The sequence below is a fragment of the Amaranthus tricolor genome, chromosome 7 (assembly GCF_026212465.1).
Source record: "Amaranthus tricolor cultivar Red isolate AtriRed21 chromosome 7, ASM2621246v1, whole genome shotgun sequence".
In the NCBI taxonomy this organism is placed as follows: Eukaryota; Viridiplantae; Streptophyta; class Magnoliopsida; order Caryophyllales; family Amaranthaceae; genus Amaranthus; species Amaranthus tricolor.
In genome coordinates this window covers 4639677-4650594 of record NC_080053.1, presented here as the reverse complement: position 1 = coordinate 4650594, position 10918 = coordinate 4639677, and the positions used below count along the sequence as shown (strand labels likewise).

Genomic DNA, 10918 nt, shown 5'->3' with positions numbered 1-10918 from the left:
TATATATATATGAACGTGTTTAAAAAAATGATAAGTATCGACAATCTTCAATCCTAAATTATTGTAATCTTCATTAATCTTCTATCCTAAGAATCAGCAATCATAAAAGAGGAAGAAATAAAAATAACAAGAATCAAGAAATGAAATAAAATGGAGAAGGAAAGAAGAGAAAGAAACGACAATAATCAAGAAAGGAAATAAAATGGAAAAAGAAAGAAGAGGAAGTTTTAATTATGAAAGTCTGAAAAAATAAGAGAAAGGGAGTGAGTCTGTTAGATGCACGTTCATGGGCCGACCCATAATGACCATTTTAAAATAAGGCAGTCTAATCCAAGTTTTTGTAAAAATTTAATATATATTTTTACTTTACATTTTTTTTTTTTATAGACCGACCAAATCAGAAATTATATGAAACTTTACCGTCTAATCCAAAATCCCAATTCCTAACCTAAATTCCCTATTATCAAACGCACTCTAGATGTGATCAACCTTACCATCTTTCATCGTCCACCACCAACACCAACACTAACACCAACACCAACACCAACACCAACACCAACCCCCTTTCTCTTCCTCTCTTGAGAGAAATTGGCGATAGAGAGAGAAAGAGACACAAAGCGACGCCCTTTTCACTGTAACATGAAAAAACTCCATCCTTTAGAGAGATAGAGAAGAGAAGTAGAATAATCTCAGATCCTTTAAAGGGGTTTTTCTGTTCCAAAACCCCACCCCCTTTTCTCCTTCTAATTAACTCAAAAACCCTCTAGGGTTTCAATTGGTTACCTAGAAATGAGTTTTAATTTTTAAAACTTCAAAATTTGTGAATCTGCAATCAAATCGAACTGAGACAAAGTTTGATGATGGACGGAAGAAGAATATCAGCGAGTCCTCGACCATGTAAACTTCGTCGGGTCATAGCCAGGAAACGCCCTCGTGGATGTGTTGATGGGTTTGTAAACAGCTTTAGGAAACTTCAAAGGAGAGAAATTTGCTCTAAAAGGGGTCGCGCTTTTAGTATGACCGATGCTCAAGAACGTTTTCGTCATATTCGCTTGCAGGTTAGTGTTGTTTTTTGTCGATGTTATAGGAAATTAGGCTTGCTCTGCTGCTGTTTTTGCCTTTTGCATGTCACTTATTGATATGCATTTAACCTTATTATCATACTGAAACTATATTGATTCGTAAGCCTAATTTAGTAACCGGGTTTTACAATACTTGATTTGATGATTTAGGGTTTGTGGGATTTATTTGATTCGATTGAACTAACATCGCGGGTTTAGTGAAGGGAAGTTTTATTCTTTCACATTAGGGTGCATGTCTTTCGATAGATGGTAAGAGTAAATTTCAGAGTTAACAATAATATTGTGCCAGTTGTAATTTAGTATTATAGTCTGGAATGAAGTATGGGTAGATTGATCCTATACGGCCAGGTTTGGTTATTTCTATTAAATGGTATTAATGAGGATGTGTTTTAGTATTAATTTTGATGAATTGTGTTTCTTCAATTTCATAGTAATGAAGTTCTTATTCTCACATTTTCCCCCAAATTTTCATTTCCATCTAATATCATCTAATATCACCTTTCCAAGTGTTAATGGACAAGAATAAATTTTGTGAAAATATATTATTGAAACTCCTTCCATTTCGTTTTTCATATTTTGCTGTGAATATCACTCTCTTATTGAAGAGCATTGGAATTTGTTTAGAATGTTGCTTGGAAACAAATTTTTCTGCATGCTTCCTTAATAAAGAGGGAGCAACTTTTGAAGGTTTAGAAGTGTAAATTTTCTTGAGATGACAAGGATCAGTTGTTCATAACATTGAAATATTGCTATAGAAAATGCAACCTTTAAATGACTTTAGGAACCATTATATATTTTAGGAACTAGTCCTTGATTAAGGGTGGATTCTCTTCTTTTTTTCTTCCACTGTCTCAACAATTTGAGGTCACTTAATTCATTATATATGTTTATTTTAGTTTTTAGGTACCCATTATTCAAACTTGTAAGGACTTGTATGACTATGTCTAAACTTATATTTCCACTTTTGGTTTGATCTTTTAAGGTTTAGTTTCTGGTCCTAGTAAAGTTCACTGCAGTAGGTGCCACGTGTATAGTTTGAAAATTATTGGATCTTGATTCTTGACTTTTATTGTTGAGTAATAATGTTGGTTTGTGGTATTTGTTTTTGTGGAGCTACAAGTGTTTGCTTGCTTGAAGTGGAAGATAGTTGTATCTACCTAGCTACATACTTTGAAAAGCTAAAGAGAAAGCTCTTTGAGGAAAAGTATTTCTCTAAAGATTTGAAAACTTTATAAACATTTATTTACTAAGGGCTAAGGAGATGAAGTTATAAAGCTTAGTTTTACAAAGCGTGTCTCAGGGAGCCTAGGCGTGCCTTGCATGTACGATTTAGAAAAATCACTTTATTAGTATAGAGTAGGCAATATACAAAAGGTGCAGCTTTTGTGTGTCTTTTGCACCTTGCACTTTTTGCGCTTTATCAGATATTGGTTTTAATGAAAGAAAATCTTTATTAGTAATTGGTCATATAACAATTATATTAAAAAGTTGTAATCTTTGAAGAGAGAAGGAAAATTAGGATGGATTTGCTCTTGTTTACAAAGAGAGAAAGTAAAGGGAAAAAATTAAGCTTCACTTACAGTGGACCTTTCTCCCTTGGCCTCCACACGATTAGGTACAATATGTTTTAAAATTTCTTTTTCTATCATCTTTCTTTGCGTTTTCATTATTTTTGTTTTTCTCTTAGAATCTTCATCTTTTTTCTTCTTTTATATTTCTTTATATTTTCGGCCTTCTAATTTTTCTTTTTTTAAATTTCTTTTCTTCAATAAGATGTCTTTACACCTTTTGTTATCTTTTTCTTTAATTTTTTTTTTCATTTTTCTTTTTCAATTCCCCCTTGTATTTATCATGTCTTTTAGATTTTTCATTTTATTCTCTTATGGTTTGTATTATTTCTCTCATAATTTTGTTGTAAAAACTTGTTGGAGAACAATTAGACATATTGCTCTAAAATGTAAATTTAGGTATCCTTTTGTAATATTTGGCACTATATTATTAGATTAGCACAATGATAATGGATGCTTTTAGATTTTTGAAGCAATTATAATATGAATATCATATTATTTTAAGCATCAAATACTTTCGAGAATTGTTTATAATCTTTTGAGCAAAACAATTTACCTCACCTACAAAAAGCTCAATGTGCCTACGCTCAAAGAATATTTGCGCCTCGGTGCGCCATGCACCTTTTAAAACTAAGCTATAAAGTGAGATAGTTGATTGCCACTTATCAGGACTTGGTTTTAAGTCTGTCATTGAGGTTTCCTAGATGATTCCGTAAAATAACATGGTTATGCTATTTGATTAGATATAAAGTTGTTGTGAAATAAATCTTGGTTTGTGAAACTTGGTATTCTTTGGAGATGCATTTGACATTGAATGCCAAGATCATAGTCATGTTAAGAGGCTCATGTAAATATTTAGATTTGTGTTATGAGGCTGTTTACTCGTGATTCTGAATTAAGGGATTTGTAGTGAGTTTCAATTAGTATAAGGAATGTTGGAAAATCATATCTTTTCCTTGTTGACTTTCGTTCACGCTCATGGAATAAAAACTTCCTCGTTATGTTTTGAGAGTTGTCGCAACTTTTAATTCCATTTTCCTCAACACTACACCAATTCTGCAACACTATGATCGATTCCGCAAACACATTCGTGAATGAGTTTTTTTTCCTTTGATCACGCTATATGTAGATTCCATTTTTTTTTGGTTTTTGATTGATTGAGACTATGATGCTACTTCTATTTTTGTTTGTCGCTTGAGTTTCACTGCTTCAACTAGAGTAGTGCAAAAAATTGCTACACTTGTATTTACTTTTAGAGTAGAAACATTTAGATTATTGGATTGGCTATGTCACTTTACTATATCTCGTTTCCTATTTGCATCGACAATATATCAAAAATGCGGTGTCATTGTTTTTTTTGCAATAACAAGGCACTATATGACTTTTTGTTATCTTCGTCTATATTCAGTTCCAGTTCCTTAAAAACTTAAATGATATGATTCTGATACGGTGATACATACAATATTTTTCACTATGACATCTACAATGTGTTGATTAGTGCAATATTTGAAGGTGTGTTGTTAACCTTAATTTAACATTTTTTGGTCTTAATTGCATGAATTCTAACAAATCAACTAGTAGGGTATAGTAATAATCTAGTGGTACATATTCACTCATGACCCACCAAATAGTCTAAGCCGTTTTTTTTAGGGATGTTACCCCTAAGAAAAGGTAAATTGTTGCAACTTTTGACTAGTCTTGTGATTTTATTCCTTGTAAATCATTATTGCCATCATTTAAAGATGGCTTATTTAATGGAGAATGATTCATTTACAAAGAATAAATTAGAACTAACTAGTTATAAGCAACAACCCCTTGATTGTATCATTACCTACGTAATGAGTTGAGATGTGGTGACCCAAGCTTCTTAACTTAAAATTTTGATTTTCTTGAAGTTTGAAATCATTTTTGTTAGTCATTTTGTGTTTGTTGGAAATACTAGTTAATAATTAGGTTGATCTCTATTTCTGTTTAACTTGGCCATTAAGTGTATGAGGAAGGAGAAAAAAGGTCAATGTAAAGGAGAAAAGATTGTTGCAACAAAGGAGACATAAAATAAGTAAAAGAAGAATGTTTCGAGAGAGGCATGGAAGCGTGGAACGTGCGACGTAGCCACGCTTTGCGACCTCGGAACGTCCTTCCCAAATCACCACGAGTTAGTCTAGTTTGCATTCCTCATCCTCATCTCGTGTGTCGAATTGAATCTTGATTTGAGTAATAACGGAGATAATTGTTAAGGGATAGGATGCCTTATGTTTTTACATGGAAGGGTGAAGGGAAAAGATGTAATTACTTTAGTTGGCTCTTGACACTCTATTGAAACAATTTTCTTTTTACGGATTCTTCTTTCTTTGAATATTTTTTCCTAGTAGTACATTTAGAATGCTGACATTTTTTTCCTGAGAGTTTGTAGATGTTAAAAAAGAACGTAAAAATAATTTCCTTCTAAAAGATGAAATTTGTTAATGTAAAGGTAAGAGAGCCACAATAATTGTGAAATAATGCAAACAATCTAAGATAAGAAGAGAAATGAAGTTGATATTATAATGGATGAGTGATTAGCCAATGATGTGTTACAATTGTGTACTTAAATGATGAAGGTATGAGGATATAGCTTTTGTATGAAGGATAAATATAATATGCCATTGGTATGTGCCTAAGATGAAAAATTTAGGTGTTATGCTTATGCAAATCCAACATATAAAAACTCTATATTGGTGTTAGATCTAACTGATCTATTTAACAAAATTTGGAGGACAAACAAGATGCTTAATGATTGGAGAAGTACTCTAGTGCGTATTACAAGAATAATGGAAATAACCAAAATTACTCCAACTATGGAGTAATAAAATTCATGAGCCATACTGTGAAGTTATGAGAATGAGTGATAGAGATAAATATGAAAAGATATACCTTCATATCGTAGAATCAATTCGGATTCATGTTTGGGAGATCTACAATGGAAACTTTCATCTTATGAGACAAATAATGGAGTATTATAGGGCTAGAAAACGAGACTTGCATATAGTTTTTACTGATTTGGAAAAAACATACGATAAGATACCAATAATAGTACTTTTGCGTGCAATGACAAAGAAAGGTATTTCCAAAAATACATTAATATTGTACAAGATATGTATTGAGAAGTAAGATGAAATTTATGACATGTGGAGAGGCTAAAAAGGATTTCCAATTACAATTTACCTTCATCAAGGCTCGACCCTAAGTTCCTTTTTTGCAGTGGTATTAGACGAGGTAAATTGATTGACACTAGAAGACGTGCCTTGATGCATGATATTTGCTGTAGACATTGCTTTTGTAGATGAGACTAGAGAGGGCCGAAAAGGGTAAATCTAAGTTAGAATGACAGTGACAAGAGTTGGCGTCATGAGAATTCAAATTAAATTGGAGAAAGACATAGTACATGGATTATAACTTTTGCATAAGCGAGACAAGGAGAAGCATTTTAAAGCTAGAAGAGAAAAGAAATCGCTTTAAGTGGATGCTTCTAATACCTTGGGTGCATCTTTCAGAGTAGTGAGGACGCCTTGTTTTTTGCACTATGGTGAGTGGTAAAAATGGAGAGTAGCTACATGAATACTCCCTCCTATTCACTAAAAATGGGACATTTACTTTTTCACGCTATTCATTCACTTATTATACCAAATGAACCATCATAAAAAGTGGAAATAAATATCTTTGCATTGAAATAAATCAAATAAGATCTCACTTGAATATGTTTTTATTTATATATTAAGAATAAATTACAAATTAAGAGTAATAAGTGAATAGTGCTAAAAAGTAAATGTCCCAATTTCGGTGAGTAGGAGGGAATATTATGTAATCGAGGTGTATCTTTAAAGTTAAATGACATTTTTTATTGAACAATCACTAGACCACTGCTGCTATATGAATTAGAATGTTGAACTTTTAAATAGAATCATAGTAGGAAGATGGGAGTAGCGAAAATGCAAATGCTTCGATGGATGAGTTGTTTAAAATGATTTGAGCATGTGCAAAGATAGAATATCAACAAATTGGTAATGAAGGCAGAAAGTTGGAATTCAATAGATTTAAAAATAAGACGAGAATGGAAAATGACTTAGAAGACATGAGCGAAAAAGAATATAAGAATATAAGAATTCAATACCATACTTTTTTCGATGTTTGACCAAACAAAAAGGCAAAAGGTGACAAAAAAGCCAATTATAAAAGCTAGTTGCTAAAACCCCTATAAATAGAATGAGTAAGTGAAATTTATGAGATAAATAAACAAAGTAGAGTTCCCTCATTGATTTGATTTAGTTCATGTTGCCTCCTTCATATGGTTGGAATAAGGCTTTGGCATTCGTTTTAGCTAACTACATTAACACTTTTTATTAACATTCGAGTCAAATTTAAGTATTGGACCCTTCAAGAATGGTCTCCCGTGTCTTTATGAGTCAAACTTGATGAGTTTGACACTTGAATCCACACCTGTGTTAGTCACCCATACTCGGGTCTCTTCATCAAGAATTGATAATGCATGTGCTCCTTAGTGACTTCATGTTCTCAAATCATGCTTTGTGATTCTCTACTGAAGTTTTTGTTTTTTATAGAATGAAGTGATCAGTTTGTTTATGTCTGTGCTACCTTTTAACACAGGAAGAGTTTGATACACATGATCCTAAAGAACATTGCCCAACAATATTGCCTTTCCTTAGGAAGAGGTCGAAAATCATAGAACTTGTTGCAGCACATGACATTGTCTTTGCTCTTGCTCAGTCGGGCATTTGTGCTGCATTTAGTCGAGGTCAGTGGCTGGAATCATGTAATCAGCTGTATAATGCATTTTATCCCAGTAATATAACTCTATGTTTGACGGCTGATTTGGGCTCAAATGGTATTTGTGATTTGCAGAAAGTAACCAGAGAATATGCTTTCTGAATGTCAGTCCAGATGAAGTCATAAGAAGTTTATTCTACAATAAAAATAATGATTCCCTTATCACAGTTTCTGTATATGCTTCTGATAATTTCAGTTCGTTGAAATGCAGAACGACAAGGATTGAGTGCGTAATTTCTTTTATCTCTTTAGCTGACTCCAATATTTTGGGATTTAGGTTTAGTATTGTTGTTGTCTTTAGATCTTTTGCTGAAATTGTGTTCCTGTGAGCGATAAAATGAGCAAATCTTTTCAATCATCCTACTTATTATTCATGATGATTTGCTGAAATTATCCAGATACATAAAGAGAGGAAAACCAGATGCTGGGTTTGCTCTTTTTGAGTCTGAGTCACTGAAGTGGCCTGGTTTTGTAGAGTTTGATGATGTAAATGGAAAGGTTCTCACGTATTCTGCTCAGGACAGGTACTTGTTGGTGATTTTTTTTTAGTTATGTTTTTTTTTTTTTTGTTTTTTCTATGGACCTTAATGCTCTGTGTTACATTCTGATGTGCTCTACATATTCAGTGTTTACAAGGTATTTGATTTGAAGAACTATACAATGTTGTATTGTATTTCTGACAAAAATGTTCAAGAGATTAAGATCAGGTGCCATTTCCTTTTCTTTACCTTCCCATGCTCTTTTTTCTTTTCGGTGCAATCTTCTGACCCGTGTGTCATGATTTGATGACTCTGGCAACTTATATTGTGATGTGCCAGTTCCTGTTCTCTGTTATTGTGCCTATCAGTTATAGTCCTTTACAAGATCTGCTTATTGATGGATGAATAATCCAAGCTTTTTACCTTTTGGTTGCCTTTGTTTAGTTATGTTAGTGCTTAGGGTAGCTCTATTCATAGTCCATTGATTTACTATATTTCTTAAATTATCTATTTTTGCCTACCTTCCAATGGGTGAGAAAAGTATTTGCTTGAGAAGAAAATTAAAAGCTTGATCTTCCATGCAGCGCCGAATTGTGTTGGATTTTATTTTTTAAGATAGTTGATTTCCTTCTGCATTTGTAGTTGACAAAGTTTTAGTGTTGTCTGCTGTATTAAATCTTCACCTTTGTCTTTTTCCTTCTAAACAGCCCCGGAATCATGCTACTGATATTTACCAAAAGCACCGGCCATGTCCCATTGAAAATACTATCAATCGAAGATGGTACTGTTCTGAAATCATTCAATCACCTCATCCATCGTAATAAAAAGGTGGACTTCATTGAGCAATTCAATGAAAAGCTTCTTGTCAAGCAAGAAAATGAGAATCTTCAGATTCTTGATGTAAAAATCTGACTCATCTTCCCAGGATTTTGTTTTAGCACCCATTGCTAATAACTGATGACCTGTATGCTGCCTTTTACAGGTTCGCAACTCAGAGCTAACAGAAGTTAGTAAAAGTGACTTTATGACCCCATCTGCATTTATTTTTCTTTACGAGAACCAATTATTCTTGACTTTTAGAAATAGAACAGTGGCTGTGTGGAACTTCCGTGGTGAGTTAGTCACTTCCTTCGAGGACCATCTCTTGTGGCATCCAGACTGCAACACCAACAACATATATATCACTAGTGATCAAGATCTTATTATTTCTTACTGCAAAGCTGATTCTGATGATCCCCTGTCCGAAGGAAATGGTACAACTTAAAATCTTTTTTGTTGAGTTATACTTCTATTGAAAGTTTTCTGCCAGAGTATTTGCCTATATTACTATATACATTTATCTATCCCCTATCGCGATAAACTTTAGCTTGTGCATGTTGTTCAGGCGTGCTAAACTATTGGACACTGATTCATTTCAATTTTTGCTCCAATAAGCTCTCATGAGAATTCCCATAAATGCCTTAGGACTTGCTGAATTGGCTTTATTTAAGTTTTTTCTGTTCTGTTTATACAATGAGTTGTTTAGATGGCTTTGTGTTCATGATCTATCTTGAGATGGGTCTAATGATGATTTTTATCCATGATGCAGCTGGTTCAATTAATGTGAGTAACATCTTGACTGGAAAATGTCTTGCAAAAATAAAAGCAGATAACTGCTCAAATTTGGAAGATGATTGCAGTTGTAGCAGTAGGTCTTTAAAGAAGCGAATCAAAGCTTCAAGAATTACAAGCACGCCTGCAGAAGCTTTGGAAGACATCACCGCTCTTTTCTACGATGAAGAGCGCAATGAGATATATACTGGAAACAGGCATGGCCTTGTTCATGTATGGTCAAACTAAGGCTATGTTTGGATAAAAGGAAATAGAGGGAAAGAAAAGGGAGGGATTTGTAGGGAAGAGAGGTATCTTGTTTGGATCATAAAATGGGAGGCATTTCCAAAGTTGAAAGATTTAAAGGGAAAACGGTCATTTCTCTACCTTTCCCTTCCCTTCCCTTCCCCCTAAACAAATAAGAGGTATTTACCTTCCTTTTCCTTCCCTCCCTTTCCTTTCGTTTTCTTTCTTTTCTCTCCAAAGTTGTTATCCAAACATAGTGTAAGCGTTGTATCTTCTTACCCCATTAATTTGTTCGCCTCCAAATTTGGAAGGTTGTTCTTTGGGTACCTCGATCATGTGTCAATTTTAATGTATCCCTATACTTTTACCATTAGAGTGATTCTACCATTGCTTTACCTTTTTATCCCTTTTTATTTTATTTAATTTTATTTGATTTTTCGAGTGGCCTACCTCTTGTGCTTCTACTCGAAGTCTCGAAGCATCTAGATATAATGTAAGCTCGTCTAATCTAATTGTGATTGTAACTAATTGTTCAAGTTGTGTAATGAAATTGAAGCATTATTTTGCCTGCCCTGGCAATTATATTTGTTATTGTGAACGGCAAACGGAATCTATGTAAAGCATATCCGGATATCCCAAATACATCATACCACACTCTTTAGAAAAATTGAATAGAATAAACTCCGTTTTTTAAAAAAATCTCAAAATAAAATTCGGAAAATTTTAATTTTAAGTGTATGTCTGAGTCTAAGATTATTTTATTTGCTGTTACTAATAGCAAATAAAAGAAAAAAATTTTACTTTCTTTACCATTACTAGCAGCGAACAAAGGAAGATAATATTCTAATGTTTAAAGCAAAAAAATTAACAAAAGATAATTTGTTGTTGATAACAGTATACAACATGTAATTATTTGGCCATGTCAATCATATGAATCATCATCATATCCTCTCTGAATTTGGTATTTTACAACCTTTTCTGGAAGCAACGTAATGATAGTTGTAATTTAACAAACTCCATTTAATAAATACAACCACATCAAATCGTAAAGACGATGACAAAGATCAAATCATACCCTCATTTGATGTTTTGTTCTTTGCATCTTCATTGTGCTGCTTCCTCTTTCTAT

The 10918-nt window shown here is 33.2% G+C and overlaps 1 protein-coding gene across 1 annotated transcript; it reads left to right on the top strand.

Annotated features, from left to right (window-relative positions):
• The first annotated feature begins 393 nt into the window (after positions 1–393).
• Positions 394–10727, top strand: LOC130818876 (uncharacterized). The gene is made up of 8 exons (XM_057685128.1): positions 394–1058; positions 7295–7442; positions 7550–7700; positions 7873–7998; positions 8101–8181; positions 8661–8853; positions 8936–9206; positions 9542–10727. Exons 1-8 carry the CDS (start codon positions 858–860, stop codon positions 9790–9792), a joined length of 1422 nt encoding a protein of 473 aa, XP_057541111.1. The 5' UTR covers positions 394–857; the 3' UTR covers positions 9793–10727.
• Positions 10728–10918: the final 191 nt, after the last annotated feature.

Excerpts from the sequence above, each read along its gene's own strand:
- LOC130818876 (XM_057685128.1), top strand. The coding sequence starts at position 858 with ATGATGGACGGAAGAAGAATATCAGCGAGTCCTCGACCATGTAAACTT. Across the intron at positions 1,059-7,294 it reads TTCGTCATATTCGCTTGCAG|GAAGAGTTTGATACACATGA; the intron begins GTTAGTGTTGTT and ends CTTTTAACACAG. Across the intron at positions 7,999-8,100 it reads ACGTATTCTGCTCAGGACAG|TGTTTACAAGGTATTTGATT; the intron begins GTACTTGTTGGT and ends CTACATATTCAG.